This window comes from Muntiacus reevesi, chromosome 17, assembly GCF_963930625.1.
Source record: "Muntiacus reevesi chromosome 17, mMunRee1.1, whole genome shotgun sequence".
In the NCBI taxonomy this organism is placed as follows: Eukaryota; Metazoa; Chordata; class Mammalia; order Artiodactyla; family Cervidae; genus Muntiacus; species Muntiacus reevesi.
This window is the reverse complement of record NC_089265.1, coordinates 36,341,047-36,360,879: the sequence shown is the minus strand read 5'-3', so window position 1 is coordinate 36,360,879 and position 19,833 is coordinate 36,341,047. Positions and strand designations below refer to the sequence as shown.

The window sequence follows — 19,833 nt, the reverse complement described above, 5'->3', positions numbered from 1 at the left end:
AAGATATTAATAATAGGGGAACTGGGTGTGGGTTATCTATGTATTATCTTCATATTTTTCTGTAAATCTAAGGCTGTTCTAAAAAATAAAGTATACATTAAAATTAAAAAAAAAAAAGTAAATAAAAGAACTGAGTCCTTCTTTCTAGACTAGCACCCACCACTAGGCCTTCCTAGGAGTTATTGGGCATAAACCTGAGCCTCAGGTTAAACTTGCTCTCCTCAAATCCCTTGACACCAAAGGCTTGTATCCTTCCTGATTTTCTTATGAAATCTCCTAAATCAGCCTCAGTTCTGGGAGTCCAGACCAAGTCACATTCTTTCTCTCCTGAGGGGCCTTTGGACTGGTTCTTCTCTATGAAACACTGTCCAACCATCTTTGAATGGCTGACTCCTTCTTGTCACTCAGATCTGTTTGCATTTTCTCTCCTTTTCAGAAAGGAGAGAAGAAGGATCTCACCTAATAAAGATCAACCTCACTCATGCTGTTTCATTTCTCCCATGCCATTTCCACTGATGATTATCCAGTGCCAATAATGCCCTCACACAAGACAGTCCAGCGGGAACTGGAAAGAACCATAAGATTTGCAAGGTGGGGAAAGGGACCTCATGTTGTCGTTGTGTTAGTCGATCAGTCATGTCCAACTCTTTGTGACCCCATGGACTGTAGCCCACCAGGCTCTTCTGTCCATGGAAATTCTCCAGGCAAGAATACTGCAGTGGGTTGCCATTCCATTCTCCAAGAGATCTTCCCAACCCAGGGACTGAACTCAGGTCCCCTGCATTGCAGGCAAATTCTTTACCATCTGACTACCAAGGAAGCTGTAAAGGGGAACCTTAGTGGTCATTTAATCTAAGTCCTTGGCTGATGAGAGCTCTCACATTCCTTAATTCTGGTGGGTGTTTTGTTTAGTTTTTGCTTGTTTACAATGGTTACAGAGAGCTGGTGAGCAATGATAATTCTGTCCCACTGAAATGCTTCTGGGCTGTACACATTTGACTCTCAGAGCAGGCTATGTAGATTGAATTAGCCCTGGTTTCAATTAAATTCTAGGTAGGTCATATCCACCTTCAAAGAGGAAATTTCCTCTGCTCCTTGCCAATGCAAGAAACCCATTCTTCCCAGGGGACAGTCGTCTCTGGGGGTGTCACAAAAAACCTGGGAGCTTAGCTCAGGAAGTTTCAGGGATCCTCTAATTCCTCCTCTTGATCAGGAGGTCGTGCTCCTAGATGACCTTCAGGCCTGAGACCAAATGGTCACCCACACTTTGAGGTGAAGATGAGGGAGGGTAGAGGGTTCCCCGTTACGACTGAATTTCAAGTAAACAGCAAATAATTTTTTGTACCAAAAATATTTCATGGGACACAGTTATACTAAAATCTATTCACTGCTTATCTGAAATTCGAATGTAATTGGAAAGCCTATATTTTATCTGGCAATCCTACAGAGGAGGGATCAGCATTAAAACTAATGACTTCCCTAAGATGAAACTCTGGGATTAAGGGAAAAAAGAGGCCACAGTGAGCCATGACTTTTTGAGGAGAGGAATGAAATTGGTTTCTTTCACGCTAATTAAGCAATCACAAACGACCCCATCAGAAATTCAAACTCGTGATTAACATGGGACTCAAGACCAGGGGAAAAAAAAAATTAAAAAGGTTAAGAGCCAGAGAAGCAATCTTCACACAAACGGCAGCCAGCAGACGGAGTTGGTCCCAGGCAGGCAGGTAAGAGCAATGCCTTTTCACCCACTCTTTCAGAACAGAACAGGGTTTGGGAAATTCCAGTGGACTCCTCCAGCCTCCCTGATACCTGGATGTCGGCAGAATTCTCCTCAATATTCACAATTCTCCGACTTGTGAGGGTTCACAAAATCTCCTCCTAGGTCCTACCTCTAGACTGCCCGTAAGCAAAGCAGAGAACCAGGAAAAGCAGTTATTCAGGCTGTAACTGGCTCATGAACAGCTGTGTCCAGTCCCCTGAAGAACCACTTTTCTTGGCTCAGGTAGGATGAAGTACATTTGCTGTCCCCCAACTGTTTGCCAAGGCTTGAAACTGGAGGTATAGATTTACAGAAAACAACTTAATACAGAATTTGTTTTGTGTCTGCCATTTTGAGCAGAGTTAATCCCCACATTATTCACCTGAGATGATCAGTAAGGTCAAGTGTGACTTCTTTACAACTGAGAAGCACAAATTACACATGAAATGCCCCAAGGAAAGGGTTCATGGGTGAACTCTCCACTCCCCTTTCTCACTTCTCTTCAGCTGTTTTAAACGGGCTCATTAATATAACTCTATGGGGATCGGACCTATGCAATTCATGAGAGCAATAAAAGGAATGAAAAACACACAATAGCAAGGAGAGAAGAGAAATCATTGTTGGTTTTTAATAAGCACACTCTAATGATCACCACTGAAGTTCATGGCGTTTTTGTTTGTTTGTTTGTATCATAGTTTAAAATTTCATATTTTGGGGACAGTTTCCTTTGTTGGAAAATGGGCTTGAAGGAATCTGTGCTAAGGCACATGTACATTATATCATCATAGCCTTTTATTTGTCCAAGGATTGATATAAAATAATACCTCTGGAGAGAAATAACTCCTCTTATTAATCTGACTTGAGCCAGGGAAAGTAAGCAATGAATAAAAATGCTTTTTGTTTGTTTCTCTACAAATTTATGGTATAGGATAAATTAAAGGTCAAATCACAACTCAGTTTGAAAGTTTTTTTCCTTTTGTTTGTGGTTTCTTCTTTGAACTTAAATTCCAGTTGGTAGAAAGGGGTTAAAAACCTGAGCAATTCCCACTTTGTATCTGTGAAAGAAACAAGTACAAGTCCTCTACAGAGAGAAAACAGAGGGTTTGGATGTCATTTTTTGTCACCCAGTGAGAATGTCTTTGTGGGTGTTTTTGAGATGGTGAAACTCTGGATGCATGGAATGACACCTGTGTGCCTCTGCTGCTAGGCGTCCCGTGGCCTGACCCTACAAGATGCCAAGAGAAGAGGCTCACTTCTTCCATGGTTCCCCCCGGAAAGGGCACAGCCACTCTTATGTCACAGCTGAAGAGTAAGTTCAAAACCAGACCCAGCGGGGATACAGTTTGCCGTTTGCTGACACAGCCTCTGGCTTCCACCAGCACATGTCTGTCCGTAAATCTCTCTAGTATTTATTTCTCCAGAAATAAACCTGGCAATGAGGTAAGGAGACCCTGAGGTCCTACAAAAGGTCTCAGGTTTCTCTGAGGTCAAAGGGGCAAAGAGGGAGGGAACGTAAAAACCTGGATCTTGCCATTTTTGTTTGCATTCTTGGCTATGAGGCCTTTACCTTGGGTTCCCAGACTGAAAAATGCCTGTCTGAGAGCATGATGCCTCTGTCCTCAAGCCTTGCCTGTCTACTCCACTCAGGCTCCCAGAGGTGGTTTGCAGATAGAACAGAGGAAAGTTGCTAAAGGACAGTGAGGTTGAAGGGCAGGTGTGTCCCTTCATCTGCTGAGTCCAAGGTGAAGAGGCTGATCATAACCTTTGCATCAGTGCTTTACCCTAAAGAAAGGTGTTTTGTATTATGAATTATTTTAAAATAAGTCTTTGCATGATTAAACATTTCTAAGTGCTAAGCAGTGTACACCAGCTCAAGATGCTGTTCTCTCCTTTGAAAAAAGTCTTACAACCTACTGGGAGAGTTAGCATGGGAGTAATTTCATCAGGTATAAGTGCTGTGATGGGAGCACAGGCCACAGGACATACTCTGCAAGGACGAGAGTAGGAAAGGGGTGGTGGCGGTGGGAGGGGCCCCTTTCTGAGTGGAGACTGCAACAGGACGAATGAGCGATCTGGGTTTTGTTTGGACCGTCTCTTAGTGATCTGCTCAGAACTTCCCGCAAACCTGCTGTCTTGGGAGAGAACTGTTGAATTGCTTTACTGGAGTGAACTTGCAGGGGCAAGAGAGATGGAGAACCTACCAAAGGCACTGAAGAGGAATTCGGCTGGAGCATTTCTTCAGAAGACCCTAGTGGGATTCTCTAATACCCCTGCATGGTGAAATGGGATGTGGTGGTGAGATCTTCTGAAAAAATGTCCCAAGAGCAAAAATATACTCTTGAGGGGTGCAACTGCACACGGTATTAGGTAGTATATTTTTCAGGATTTGCATGGTGACTCAACAGACTCTATCTCTGTGAAACCACAGTTGAGAAATTCTCAGTTGAGGCGGCATAAGCCACCTATGGAGCTTGTGAAAATGCAACTTCCTAGGCACTGCTGCCCAAGAGGCTGACTCAGTAGGTCGTGGGGTCAGGGGCCCAGGATCTGTACTTTAACATGCATCTCAGGCAACTCCCTTGCAGGAGGTATTTGGGTGACATCTGAGAAGCCCTGCCCGGCTGGGCAATGGGTTCTTAATGGTGTGTCTGGCACATCCCAGCATTTTTGGCTCTCACTTCCTGTGTGTGAGCGCAATGTGACTGTGGTGTGGGCAATTCAAACAGAGCTCTGTGTGTGTCAAGATGCCCAAAGGGGTGACCACAGACTTAGGAGGTGGAATGAGAGCACAGGCATGCTGGGAATGGAATCATCTGCCTTCAGTCATGAGAACCCACTGAATGCCCTCGTAACAGCTTCCTTTCAGGAAGGGGTGATGCGGTCAGAAAGGCACTGGCTGGGTACCTCAGGCCAGCTGCTGTGAATGCTGGTTCTGCCACTCTCTGGTTGTGCAACCTTGGGCATTTTACCAGCCTAAAGTCTTGGGGATGTCAAATGTGAAATGAATGTCATACCTATCCCTGAGGATTGTTGTGACAGAGCCAATAGCAGGGTGCTCACCATAGAGCTTGGCAGGGTTGTTGTGAGAATTAAATAATCTAATGAATACAGAATGGTTATCATGATACCCAGCTTATAGCAGACATTAAGTCAAAGTTAATTTCCGTTTCTTTTTTGTGGACTGACAGTTGGGCAAAATGTTTTAAACTAGCCCTGATGGAAAGATAACTCAGTCCACAGAAGGGTCAGCTGCCACTGCACCTGTTGCTCTTGGAGCCTGGGTGCTGGGGCCCACGACAGTTAGCACTGCTGCTATGGACACACACCTGAGAGGCTCCTAGAGATGGTTCTGTCTCTGTGTATGCGTGCTGGAGGCCCATGGGTGCCTGGGGTGGGGTGCAGTGGAATACTCCCTGGGGACTGGGAGGTGCTGCTGTGATTGCAAAGCCCTCGTGAAGAGAGAAGGTTGACACATGTTTCATCATAATCTGGAGCAAGGTTCCCACACCAAGGTGGACGTGTCTGTCTCTCGGGCCAGGGCTGCAGGGATTGGCATCCTGACAGTGATTCTGGGAATTCTACTACTTCTCAGCTGCTGGTACTGCAGAAGACGAAGTGGATACCGAAGCTTGAAGGTCAGTAAAGTTCCCATGGCTGAGTCCCTCCAGTTCCAGGCCCTCCCTTCTCCTTCTTTCTCTGAAGTTCTGGAGAGTGGGGTGACAGTCTCACGATCACCTCCAGCACTGATTCATGGTTCTGATGCATCTTTCTCTACACTGTACGTCTTATAAGTCTTCCTTTGCCTCTGCCCAGGCGTGAATCCCAACCAGGAACCTGGCCCATCTTTCTGATTCCACTCACAGCGAACTCGAGGGCCTGCGTATGTAGCTGATGGTTTTGGGGGCAAGGGGGAAGGCTTCATGGTCCTCTTGCATAGTGAACAGAAGTACATGAGACACTCCAGGTCTTACCAATCCTTCTGGGGATTCCCACTGGCTCTGTTACTCCACTTAGTGGCCCATTCTTCTTACCCTACCTCTTCACTCCTTTCTTTCCAGGTTTCCTGGGAATTTCAAGTTCTTCTAACTCTATTAGCAAGCAGTCCAGAATAGCCAGGACCCATGTGGCCATCAGTGCAGTGAGGAAACTGTCCACCTCTCAGCAGCACAAAGGACCACCAGATTTTTAACAGGTTCCTCCCTCCTTTGATGCTCAATGTGGTTTTATTAGGATTTTTGCCCCTTTACCCATACGAGCAGGAAATTAAGAAAAAGCAGGATCCTTCACAAATGAGCAACATCAACAGAATCACTAACCTGTGAAGACTACAGGTTTCAGAAACCTTGCTTTAAAGACAGGTAGTAGTTTGGAACTTAAGCATCCAAAGGCATTCTCCACAGTGAGCAACAGGATAGAAGAAGAGTTGCCATTTTTCTCTCCTTTCTCTTTGTTATTACAGATCTGAAAGCTTCTGAGGTTGATATATAGTGGGAAAAAATTTATCTTTACAAAAGATGTTGGAAAGTCCCCTTCCTCATTTAGCAACACTTCATTCAGAGAAAGTGGTTCTGTGATGGAGAGGAGGGCTGGTCTGAGTGCAGGGCTAGATTCTGGCAGTCTGAGAAGAAGGGGAAGGTGAAAATGGTAGCTTCAAATTCTTCTCCTTGCTGGAAAGCTCGGGAAGTCCCATGTGACCCTTTGCCTAACGCCCATCTTGCCATGGTGTCCCATATATAAATCATGAAAGTCAGGGTGAACGTGGGAGACACAGTCATCAAGCAGCAGCCCTCCAGTGTGGTGGCATTTATGGGAAGGAGAAGTTCTTGAGTCTGAATAGGACTGCAACCACAGCACAGCTTTGGGTTGAGAGATTAGGGAATATAACTCTTTGCTCTCTGCTATACACTTCATGTGTACCTCTAGAACAAGGTTATGACATTGCCTTGTAATTTGTTATTTACTTTTTGCTTCTTCCACCCCTTCTCTTCAACCCATTTGGAGCTGATGCAGAAAGTAGTTTTTATTCCCCTTTTACTTCCAGAGCCTAGCACGATGCCTGGCACACAGCAGTCACCCAACTGTGTGGCATAAGGATTTGGTCTCACTCTGCTGTTGACTTACTGGTGGCCTTAGATTTTCATTTCTCTGAGCCTCATTTGCTCTATTATACACCTAGACACAGATGACATAACATGATGTGTATCACTTTTTATGTAATATATGCTTTCTTCTATAATTAAAAAATTAATTCTATGTTTACATATTAAAAAAACAATGATTAGTCTTTCAAGGAATAAAAGCTCTACAAACTCAATATATTGGTATCCATTCCTTAACTGTCCATAATTGCTAGCTTGATGCTACCCAGACAAAAAAGCAACTCCCCCCCCCCCCATTCTGCTTCAACACTCTCTTATCTTAAATGCGTTCAATGGAAGAAAGACAGTCTGAGTCATGGACTTAGACGCTGAGCATTTTGCCTTGCTGTTCAACCTGCCATCCTCCAGTCCTCCAGCTCTAGACCAGCGACTTGTGGAGTTTATGGAATTTTTGTGAGATTTAAAAACTGTGTTTAAATTCCCTGGTTCCTTCTAATGTTTAAAAATGGAGTCATTTATTTTTAAAATTAATATTAAAATCTTGTTTTGAGACTTTCATATCTCCTGAAAAGCTAGGTTGGGGACCAGCAGTTTAAGAAATGTAGGTAAAATTATGTAAAGTAGTGCATTAAGTACTGTATTTAATTACATAATTACCTCCCTGTCTCTCTTTGGTGATTCTGTTTTCATTATAAAACAGAAGAACACAAACGACGATTAATGCAAGCTTCAGGTACCACTTTTATCAACCTTTATTAAGCTTTGAAATATGTTTATTTTTCCACTTTCATTGCTCACAGAATGGTAGAAAGGTTGGTTGGAAGTAAGGTCTCCTAAAATTTCTTCCTTGCCCAACAATTCCTCTTAGACCCGAAAAACATCTTTTGAAAGGAAAGACTGCTTTTTGCAGAAATGTGTTTCTGCAGAAAAATGATTTATAAGGCATTGTAAGTTGGCTTTCATATTTATGAATTTTATTCTTTCACTTCTAAGTTTAGGACATAACACTTCTGATTCTTGGGGAAAAATTCAAAAGCTCTCCTGACAGCTCACTTTACACTCACGTCTTTCAGTGTCATGTTTCTCAATGTATAGTCAGGGGCCCCTGCACTCAAATAACCTGGGGTTCTGGCTAAAATGTAGAGTCTGGGACCGCATCTGGTGGTGGAACCCAGGACCCTGTTTGAACACACACACTGAAGTTTGATGCAAATACACAGAATTGGCAGTGAACTGGGGAAGTGAATCATGCTCCTAACCTATGGTAGGTGAGGATAAAAAAAATAAGGAATAAAACCAATAATCGAGGTAAAGGGAGAGAACGCATTCACATTAACACACCACGTGCTGTGCTGTGCTTCATTGCTCAATCATGTCTGAGTCTTTGCAACCTCAAAGACTGCAGCCCGCCAGGCTCTTCTGTCCATGGGGGTTCTCCAGGTAAGAATACTGGAGTGGGTTCCCATGCCCTCCTCCAGGGGATCTCCCAACCCAGGAATGGAACCCAGGTCTCCTGCATTGCAGGCAGATTCTTTACTCTCTGAGCCACCAGGGATGTCCAAGAATACTAGAATGGTTAGCCTATCCCTTCCCCAAGGGAACTTTCTGACCCAGGGATGGATCCAGGGTCTCCTGCATAGCAGGCAGGTTCTTTACCAGCTGAGCTATGCAGGAAGTCCATTAAGCACCTTACTGGAGGTATATCACTAGGAGCTGTGGAGGGCAGCAGAACCTCCTTGGATCCTCTCGTCAAGATTGGGGTCCTTGTGCTTATATCCTTTCAAAAGGTAGTGTCAATAATGATTTCAGAGTAGAGTTTAGGAAAACTTCTTTACAGCCGGCAGACCCTATAGGTACCAGTCCCAACCATGTCTGGTCTCATCCAATTGATGATCCAAACACTTCTCCTCCCTGGGAGACCCGTCTGGATGCCCATCTCTTTCAACCCAGTAACACCAATAATCAACCACAGTCTACAGACAAGACTGCGGAGGAGGCACTGAACACTGGCACAACCTTCCTGCTCTAGTTCCCCTCAGCCAGGACCTCAGAGAGCTGCTCATGCCCTACTGGTGGATTTGGTTCACAGATAATGTTTGGGTCTGTAACTTAAAAAACTGAATTAGGTGCAAACATTTAAAAGTAAGATTTTATGTAAAAATCTTAATTTCTAGTTTATTTTTTGAAAAAAATCAAAAGATCTGGCAAAACTTGGCAGCTATGCAGTGGTTTGTCCCTTTGGAAGCGACACATACTCCCTCCTTTTCTATGGCCCCCATCTGACTTCCTCTTTCCTCTAAGGGTCAGATCGTAGCAGGGTCATGCCAGGCACAGGCAATAAGGAAGTGCATTGCCTGGAGAGCCCTGGACCAGCAGTATTAGTATCACTTGGGAACTTGCCAGAAGTGCAAATTTATAGGGCTTCACCCTATACCTACTATGTCAGAAATTCTGGGTACAAGCCCAGCAATCTGTGTTTAACAAACCCCCCAGGTAACACTGCTGCATTCTAAATTTTGAGAACGACTACTGTGGAGAATTTAATGGTAAGAGCAACTAAAAGTTTGCTTTTTATGATCACAATGTGCCAGCAATTTAAAACAATGCCAGTAATGAAATATTCCACTTCACTTGGGCAGAGTGCATCTGCAGTCCCTGTTTTGGTACATGTATCTGTCTTGCGCAAACTTGTCATTCTATTCAAGGGATGGAGAGTATCACCCCCTCAACCTATGCAATTGACCAAACTATAAGCTTTTACCCACCCCTTCCCCCAATAATTCAAAGTGCACAACAGCCTTAGGCTGACTTGTCATTGTTGTGATGTGACTTGGAAGCTCAGCACTACAACAATATTTCTATCACAACACAAGCATTCACAGTGTTTCAGATATATTGCAGTCACTATGGGGAAGGCAGAAATAGACAGAGTGTCCCTGCTATCAAGCTGTTCCTGTTTCTCCTCACTGTGAAACCACCTCCTGCCTCCATAGTTCTGATCTGCTCCTCTTGTAATCATTCTCTGAGATCCAGTTTTATATTTCACTCTTCTCCTTCCTTTCAAAAATATTCATTGACTAATAGGTGTCAGGCACTGTATTAGGTGTTTTGTTGTGCTCAGTCATGTCCGACTCTTTGTGATTGTACATAGATTGTAGCCTGCCAGGCTCCTCTGTCCATGGGATTTTTCCAGGGAAGAATACTGGAGTGGGTTGCCATTTCCTCCTCCAAGGGATCTTCCCGACTCCACATCTCCTGCATTGGCATGTGGGTTCTTTACCACTGACCCACTGGGGAAGCCTAGTTCTGAGAGGTAGGTGACATTATCTTCATATTACTGATGAAAACACTGGAGTTCAGAGAGACTAAGTGACTACCTGAGGATACACTGAGGATAAGTGGCAGGGCCAAGGTTAAAACTCATTCTTAAAATGTCAGTTTCCTTCTCTTTTTCTTTAATGGACTCAATTATATTTTCTCACCCACTGACCTTCATGAATTCACATTTCAGGACAAAAACATTCATGCTGATACTCAAAGTACCCTGACAGGAAGATGTTCACATGAGGAGCTTGGTCAACAGGACAGCAAATTGCCTTTTCAAGAGAACAAGTGTAAACCTGTGGTAGGTTGAGATCCTGCATCCTGGTGTTTCTGTATATGCTGACTTTTAACTCTAATGAATAAAATATTGCCATTTAAAAAGCAAGGGCAATGTGAATATACTTAATGCTACTGACTAAAAAATGGTTAAAATGTTAAATTTTATATGGTATATTTTACCATAATAAAAAGTAAACAGTTAGATTAAAAACAAGGGAATTCACAGAGGTTTTCTTAAGTTGTGTCCTCTCATATCCAGAGTTTCCTGGGTCAATAATGAAACATCTACGTGCAAGGCCCAAAGGAAGAAGTTGGTTCTGGATACAATGTCCTTTTGTCTCATGTTTTTTAGTATAATTGCTTTTGTCCTGAACATAGACATATCTAACAGAAGAAAAAAGTGCCTATTATTAATTGTATAGAGTTGCACTGTCCAATAGTTGCACTGTAGCCCCTAGTACATGCGGTTATTGAAAACCTGAAACACAGTACTTTGAATTAAGACATCTTGGAATACATACTAGATTTCAACAACTTACTATGAGGAAAATAACATAAAAATCCACTAATGAGTTTTATACTGACTACAGGTTGAAGTGATAATATCTCACTTCAACATGAAAGTGGGGTTAAATAAAATATATTAGCTCCCTCTTAATTTTTAAAAATGCAGCTACTAGGCATTTTAAAACCACATATGTGGTACACTCTATTTCTACTGGACAGTCCTGGTATAGATGCAGTAATTATAGCTTTTGAGAGCACTGGCTCCAGAGCCAAATTACTATATTTGACTCTTAGCTCCATGACTGGCCAGCTGTAAGACATTCATCAAGTGATTTAACCTCCTTGTGCCCCAGTTTCCTGACCTGTAACATAGAAACAACGGAAATATTCCTAAGGTTGTTGTGAACATTAAACGAGGGCCTGATAGATTTGTGCTCTGTTGATAGATGCAACGGCCTTTAGACACAGCTATCAGGATTTATGCTTGTGGTAAAGATGCAGTGTGACCAGTGTCTGTAACAGGACTGAAAAATTCGTAAGTTAGGGCTTGGGACTTCTACTGATAAAGATAATCCAAGAAGATTTTGGGGAAGCCACGTAGCCTTTTTTTCCTGCTGTTATCCTTCTACCACTGCCCAAATACTTCAACATACACACTTGCGTAATTTAACATTAATTACCTCATTGGGTGGAAATTAGATATGGACAGTTAAACAAGTTTCAACCCAGAGCAAAAGTATAAACGTGTTGCTAACTGTTTTGACTTAATCCCTCTTTCAGAACCATGTGTGTTGTTGTCAAGCCCACGCTCTCCTTTCTCATCCTCACAGATTCCCAATGCTCCACCTGCTTATGAGAAACTGTCCGCAGAACAGTCACCACCACCTTATTCTCCATGAGAGCCAGCGAGGCCTTGAGAGGTGCTGAAATGATTTCCCTTATGCTTTTGCTTGAATTTGATGTCGGCATGCAATGTTCTGCTTCAGAATGCTGTAGAAACAGTGTACATTATCTCTACTAATAAGCTGAGTGTCAAATTCTTTGTAAGGCAACTAGTAATACTGATTGAGGAAATGATGAGAAATATTAAAATGGGAAAAGCTTTGTCAATAAACATTGTAATGGATGATATTATCCGTGTCAGTAATGATAAATCTACAATGTTATTTTCTGAGAGAGAGCATTCAAGTGTATATTCTGGCACCACTGGATTTCTTTTTAAGTTAAACTGTGGTTAAAAACTAACTACTATTCTGATTTTTGATGACGTAGCCTCTTGACCAACATGAACTCTAACAGAACAGTTGCAGGTTAGTCTGTGTTATGGAGTACTCAAAATGATACCTTTACAGGTTTAAGGTCAAGAGCTGAATGACCTAACAAATTACAGCCAGATTCATCTGACCAAGATTGTGTTCTGCAATTCCATGGTGCAATAATAACACACTGAAGAGATCCTGTATCTTTAGTAATATGGTTCACGCAGTTCTGGTTACATTTCACTTCAATGCTCAATGCGATGATAATTAATGATAAGGATTTCCTGTTAAATCAAAAGGTGGTGTAAGGACTTAAACAAGTAAAAGTTACTCTAGTTTGCCTGACACCTTGTCTTCAACGCCCCAAAGGCAATTTAGCTCTTTTGGGCTCCCAAATTCCTCTCAAAAGAACATACAGAAGAAATCATAAAGGATCAGAAATTCTGGAATGGTGTCTTTATTTGTATAGCAACACTGCAATTTATGTGACATCTACATATTATTATCTGTCTAATGTTTTTCTTCTGATCAGCTCATTTCAAGTTTTTTGGCTTAACTTATATCACCAGTCTAAATGAAAAATCAGTATCACTTTTTGTAAGTAGGGAATAAAGATAAAAAAGAAGATAATGAAAGCAAATTACTTTCATTGGAACCCAGAAAGATACTGATGATCACAGCAGGCCATCAACTTGAGACCTGCCCTCGTTATTAAAGAGGAAGATTAGCAAGAATCAGAGAAAATCTTTTGACATAATTAGAAGGTTTATAAGAGAAAGAGATGACTTTCTCACTCTGTGACTTATGTGTCTAATGCTGAGTCAGTAAACCACCTACCATCATCTTGTGTCAGTGGAAATGCCAGTGTGGCATAACTGCATCATTTTCACTGAAGACACGCTTGCACGGGGCTGGGCGGGGGGGTGGGGGTGGGGGTGGTGGACACTGAATAAAGAGATTTAGTACACACATTGGAAAAAAGCCCTCATTCCACAAAGTACTAAAAGACCTCCCATCTTTCCTGATTCTGTCCAGTCTTACTACTTAAAATAAACCCTCTCTCCCCTTTTCAAACAAATATATTCTGAGAAAGAAAACTTAGTTAGGATTTGGCTCGCTCTTATCCTCATCGTAGGGCCCTGTCTGAGCCCCAGTCCTCCACTTCCACAGACGAACCTGTATCTCCGTTCCCAAGCACAACTGCTTATTTACCATTGCGTGTCAATGATGGTAGGGGTAGAGGTCTGAGACTTACTTCCACCCCTGCTATAAACAATCTTCCTGCTATTAATAAAGTCCAAGTAGGAATGTCAAAAAAATTTTTTTGACAAAAGAATAAAGTTGGAGCCCTATCTCACACCATTATAAAAATTAGCTAAAAAAAAAATTCATAGAGCTAAGTATAGGAGTTAAGACTACTTTTTAGTTAAGACTTCTTGTTTTTTTTAGGAGAAAAAGAAGAATAAATTTTTGCAAAGTTAGATTTGGTAATGGTTTCTTTGATATGACAGAAAACCACAAGTGATGTTGGTAAATGGAATTTATCAAAATGAAAAGCATCATGCCTCAAATGATGGAAACAATCAAGAAAGAGAAGATACGCAGCACTGGGAGAAAATATCTGCAAATGATATAACTGATAAGGGAATTGTATGTGGTTTATATAAAGAACTCTTACAACAACAACAACAAAACCAATTAAAAAGTGAGTACGTTTACAACACTACATATATTATATATATATATATATATAAAATCATGGGTTCACACTGATAACTCCAATTCTATCAACTACAAAGGTTTAGTTGTAACCTTTTTCATTCTAAACTCTTTTCATATTTTCAAATCCATTTTTCCTGCTATTTGGAAAATGACTTCTGGTAATCTCAAGTTACCAACTTACTGCATGAATCACCTTAGTATGTAAGCATTTTACCATCAATCTGCCATGCCATCCCACATCCCCTGGAGATGCCATCCAGTCTCCTCAGATCCTGACATCTTGCTGTGGACTACCACCAACCAGCTCCCTAACTGGAACCCTCCTTATCCTGCTCAGGTGTCCATACCTTGTGCCCAAGCTTCTAACTGTCTGCCTCCCCCTGACACAGACCTCCTATGGAACCTACTGTTCAAATGTCCTCTTTATCACAACTGGGCTCTGACAACCTTAGCTCAGTGATCACCAACCCCATCCCCCTACCCACTGTGCACATGACCTCCTCAGACTTCTTTGGCTGCTCACTCCCTACTCTGGGCCAAAGTCACCCCTGCCCTCACCTTCCCACAGATGTTCTATCTTCTGCAGAGACTTCATCGCCACTCGTTGGCCACTATTATTACCTACACCCTGCACCACAACTTGGCAAAGAATAATTATAATAATAATGATAATGATAATAATAATAATAAAAAAGAACCTATGGCTTGAGCCCTGGACGCCTTCAAGATCCCCAGACCATCATTCGCTGAGAGTTCTCTCTTTTCCCCATGGACAAAGGCTATGTTCACAGAATTCTTCAAGGTAGTGTTCCAGGCGATGGACAAGGCTTCACTTAGTTTGCCAGAGAGAAGCTAGAGGAGTGAGATTCCATTTAAAGGACTAGAAAGTGCCAGTCAAAAGAAGAAACTGCTTCCTTCACAGAGGCAGCTACACTTTTGAACATGCATCTCTGGATTGGAGATCAGCTGACAACTCTGGGAGCCGAGTTGAAGATAGCAGTCACATGTGAGGAGCCTGGGTCACTGAGTCACCACTGGAGGAAAGGCTCCCCCATCTAGGAATGCTTCGATTAAATGGGGGTAGATTGGCCCCAAAGAAAATCCATGAACTGTTAACACATTGCCAAATTTGATACTGAAATCCAAGGCTGTTACTTAATACCTTTTTGAGGACTTTCAGGGCTCTGCCCCTGCACACGTGAACTGACCAAACAGAAACCAGAAGCCTCCAGGGGAGAGAGGTCTCTGTGACCTTTGCAGCCAGGATTAGGCCTCCACCCTGCTGAAGGCAATTATAATTCAAGGCAATGAGCCTCACCCTGGGCTGTGGGCATGAGTCTTCTACTGCAGCATGCCTCACCATTATGCCTGTCCAGATCATGGGTAGAGAATACATAATGGCATGGAGCTGCTTTGATCTCAGAGGCTTCCTGCAGAATTGGGTTAAGATTAGAGTGGTCAGAGCTCATGGGTGATCTCCTCTGGCTGCAATCAGTGTTTTCCACTTATCCAAATGCACTGGGCACGGAATATCACTATTTGTGCAGTGAGCAGAGCAAAGTTAGACAGTTCTGGTCTTCCCTCGTCCACTTGCCCTGCACCAGCCCTCAGAAGCTGTTTTGTCATTTTTGAGATAAGGTGCAAGTCTCCACAAGTCTCCTTTCCTGAGGAGGTTCTGATACTGTAAAGATGAAAAAAAAAGCTAGCAAAAAGATTTTTTGCTCAAGTTAGTCAGTGAGAAAACCAGACTGATTACACAAACCAATGAAGTGCTCAAGTCACCTCCAGTAGAGACCAGTTCTCGGAAGTTACAAACACTGAGTTTGGTAGTACTTATACATATCTGGACAGGTCCACTCGTCATTTGAGAACATTGTAGATCTTCTCCCAAAAGAACAAAAGTGAGCCCCCTAAACTCTCACTCCATGGCTTGATTTTAAGGACAGTCACTTAAGGGCTTCCCTGGTAGCTCAGACGGTATAGAATCTGCCTGCAATGCAGGAGACCCAGGTCACTTAAAAGTTGCATCAAAATCCCTCAATCTCAAGTGACTGTCTCAGAACATATTATAAACATTTCAGAAGGACACAGAACAACTTCAAAGGGAGATCATGGATGGTTTGAAAACACTTATTTTAAAGAAAGCCTAAAACTGCTATCCCAAGAAGCTATGGGTGAGATGGAGGAAAAGAGTGGAAAATAAAAGAATAGGAAAAAATGCTTGACAACTTGAAAACACAAATGAAAGAGGCTTTCCATGGTAAAGAGAGCCCATTAAAATCTCTGAAACTGCACTAAAGACAATGTTTGACTGATTTCTCTAGAGATTACATGGTTGATGGCAATTTGAAATTAGATAAAGAGAAAAGCAGAAACTTGAGAACTCTCTGGATTGTCAATCAGAAGTCAGTTTGAAGGATGTTTCCAGAGAACAGCATCAAAACATGTATATTACCTAGGGTGAAACAGATCACCAGCCCAGGCTGGATGCATGAGACAAGTGCTGGGCCTGGTGCACTGGGAAGACCCAGAGGAATAGGGTGGAGAGGGAGGTGGGAGGGGGGATCGGGATGCGGAATACATGTAAATCCATAGCTGATTCATGTCAATGTATGACAAAAACCACTACAATATTGTAAAGTAATTAGCCTCCAACTAATAAAAATAAATGAAAAAAAAAAAAAAACAACTCAATTAGCTATCTTTCTCACTAAAAAAAAAAAAATAGAAAGAAAAAGAAGTTAGTTTGAAGGAATCCACTGACCCTGACAAATATTTCCTTAAAAAGGTTTGAAGGAGAAAAACCGACATGACTATTTAAAAAGTGAAGAAAATTAAATGAACAAATCACTTACAGCTCAAATGAATGCTCTCCAAAGGAGACAAAGTCTTTGCAGGCTGAAAATAGTTTGAAAGTGAAGTCCAAAAACTTCAGTTAGAACTTCAAATAGTGTCTGAACTATGTTGAGAATTAAGAACGTGTGATGCAAATTTGCAGAAAACCAATCAAGGAGAGAATTTACTGCATATAAATTGAGAAGAAATGTTCCAAAGTGCACAAAAATATGTCATATACATCAGAAGGATGATCCCTAGAAGGGATGGCCTTGAGAAAGAGCTGGAAAGAAGCACTTCCTTTTATCAAAGCTGGATTGTCTCCCATGAGAAAAAAAGCTCAAGAAAGTTGTCCAGCAGCTGAAGGTACACGTCCATCCCAAACTCCCTAACTATCCTTCCCTCTCCAACCCTCCCACCAGCAACCATAAATTCCTTCTCTAAGTCTGTGAGTCTATTCCTATTTTGTAAATTCATTTGTATCATTTCTTTTTAGATTCCACATATAATGGAACTCTGCTCAATGTTATATGGGGCCTGGATAGTAGGGGGTCTTGGGGGAGAATGGATACATATGGCTTTGTATGGCTTTATTATTCACCTGAAACTATTATAACATTGTTAATCGGTTATAACTCAATACAAAATAAAAAGTTAAAAAAAAAGAAAGTTACTTAGCTAAGAAGATAAAATAATCAAAACAGATAAAATTGGCTGGAGCAGTTTAAATCCAGCTTTTCCTAAATAGCCCACACTGTTCCACATGCAGCCCTGGACAGAAGTAGAAGAGTATCAGGAGATTCTGAATCCTCAGGTCCCCAAGGAAGGCGGAGGGTTAAGCTCAGAGGGCACAGGCATGAGCATCATCTTAGGTTCAAGTTTACACCGCCAGCTCCTAAACATCCACAGCAGGATATATGACTGTTTTCTCTCTTTAAAAATAATTTAAGTAAATTTCTTTTCAGTTTAACTGCTTTTACTTAATTGATGCTACCTTTGCTCAAATTGAAGTTTGACAGAATTATAATTCCTAAGAAAGTGTTTTGCAAATCTAGATGAATATAATACCATTCTTATGCGCAACAGACCATTAGACTTTCTAGAATTAGAAAGAATTGTACTTAGATTGAACTAAATGTTCCACTATTATTTAATCCGTAAATGAGTTTTCATATGATCAGGAAGAGATATTTAAATCAAGAAAGATCATCTATATATGTTATGAACGGTCAGAACAAACTAGTAAAACAAACAAACAAAAAACAAAACATTCAGTAAGTTTAGATTTAAAAATAATGTAAAACAAGAACCCCATCAAAAACAAAACCCCAAACAAAACTGAACAAAATATCACCTTCAACTAAACCTATTAGATTTTCCATTAGTTTAGCAATAATTTCATAGGTTAATTTAGGGCAGACAATACTTTGTTCATTGCATTTTGCTTCTTAAATGTCTCTGAATTTTATAGTCAAAAAGCTTGCCCTTAAAAAAACCCAAAAAACCCTTATCCTTCTCACCCTGAAAAGTTCCCATGTTTTTTTTAACTCACCTCTCTTTTGCTACCATTACTGGGGGGTATCAGGTCCTCACATCACCTGCTCAACTCACCTAGTAATCAATCAGCCTTCCTCTCTCTCAGTTGTTGCTCAGTCGTATCTGACTTTTTGCGACCCCATGGACTGCAGCATGCCAGGCTTCCTTGTCCATCACCAACTACTGGAGCCTGCTCAAACTTACGTCCATAGAGTCCATGATGCCATCCAACCATCTCCTCCTCTGCTGGCCCCTTCTCCTCCTGCTGTCAGTCTTAGCAAGCATCAGGGTCTTTTCCAATGAGTCAGTTCTTCCATCAGGTGGCCAAAGTATTGGAGTTTCAGCTTCAGCATCAGTCCTTCCAATGAATATTTAGGACTGATTTGCTTTAGGACTGACTGGTTTGATCTTCTTGCAGACCAAAGAACTCTCAAGAGTCTTCTCCAACACATTTCAAAAGCATGAATTCTTCGGCACTCAGCTTTCTTTTGAGTCCAACTCTCACATCCACACATGACTACTAGAAAAACCATAGCTTTGACTATACGGACCTTTGTTGGCAAAGTAATGTCTCTGCCTTTTAATATGCTGTCTATGTTGGTCATAGCTTTTCTTCCAAGGAGCAAGTGTCTTTTAATTTCATGGCTGCAGTCACCATCTGCAGTGATTTTGGAGCCCAAGAAAATAAAGTCTGTCATTGTTTCCCCATCTATTTGCCATGAAGTGATGGGACTAGATGCCATGATCTTAGTTTTTTTTTGAATGTTGAGTTTTAAGCCAAGTTTTTCACTCTCCTCTTTCACCACTTTCATCAAGAGGCTCTTTAGTTCTTTGCTTTCTGCCAAAAGGGTGGTGTTATCTGTGTATCTGAGGTTATTGATATTTCTCCCAGAAATCTTGATTCCAGCTTGTGCTTCATCCAGTCTGGCATTTTGCATGACATACTCTGCATGTAAGTTAAATAAGCAGGGTGACAGTATACAGCCTTGACGTACTTCTTTCCCAATTTGAAACCAGTCTGTTGTTCCATGTCCAATTCTAACTGTTGCTTCTTGACCCACATAGATTTCTCAGGAGGCAGGTAAGGTAGTCTGGTATTCCCCTGGGAATACTTGGTAATCCCAGGTAAGGTGGTCTGGAATTCCCAATTTCCATCTTGAATTCCCCAATTCTCTTTAAGAATTTTCCACAGTTTGTTTTGATCCACAAAGTCTTTGGCATAGTCAATAAAGCAGAAGTAGATGTTTTTCTGGAAGTCTCTTGCTTTTTTGATGACCCAGTGGATGTTGGTTCCTTTGCCTTTTCCAAAACCAGCTTGAACATCTGGAAGTTCACCTTCACGTACTATTGGAGCCTGACTTGGAGAATTTTTAGCATTACTTTACTGGCATGTGAGAGGAGTGCAATTGTATGGTAGTTTTGAACATTCTTTGACATTGCCTTTCTTTGGGATTGGAATGAAAACTGATCTTTTCCAGTCCTGTGGCCACTGCTGAGTTTTCCAAATTTA

General features: G+C 41.7%; 1 protein-coding gene across 1 annotated transcript; it reads left to right on the top strand.

Annotated features, from left to right (window-relative positions):
• Positions 1-537: 537 nt before the first annotated feature.
• MLANA (melan-A) lies at positions 538-12,059 on the top strand. The gene is made up of 5 exons (XM_065908423.1): positions 538-591; positions 2,970-3,071; positions 5,301-5,397; positions 10,373-10,486; positions 11,802-12,059. Exons 2-5 carry the CDS (start codon positions 2,995-2,997, stop codon positions 11,868-11,870), a joined length of 357 nt encoding a protein of 118 aa, XP_065764495.1. The 5' UTR covers positions 538-591; positions 2,970-2,994; the 3' UTR covers positions 11,871-12,059.
• Positions 12,060-19,833: the final 7,774 nt, after the last annotated feature.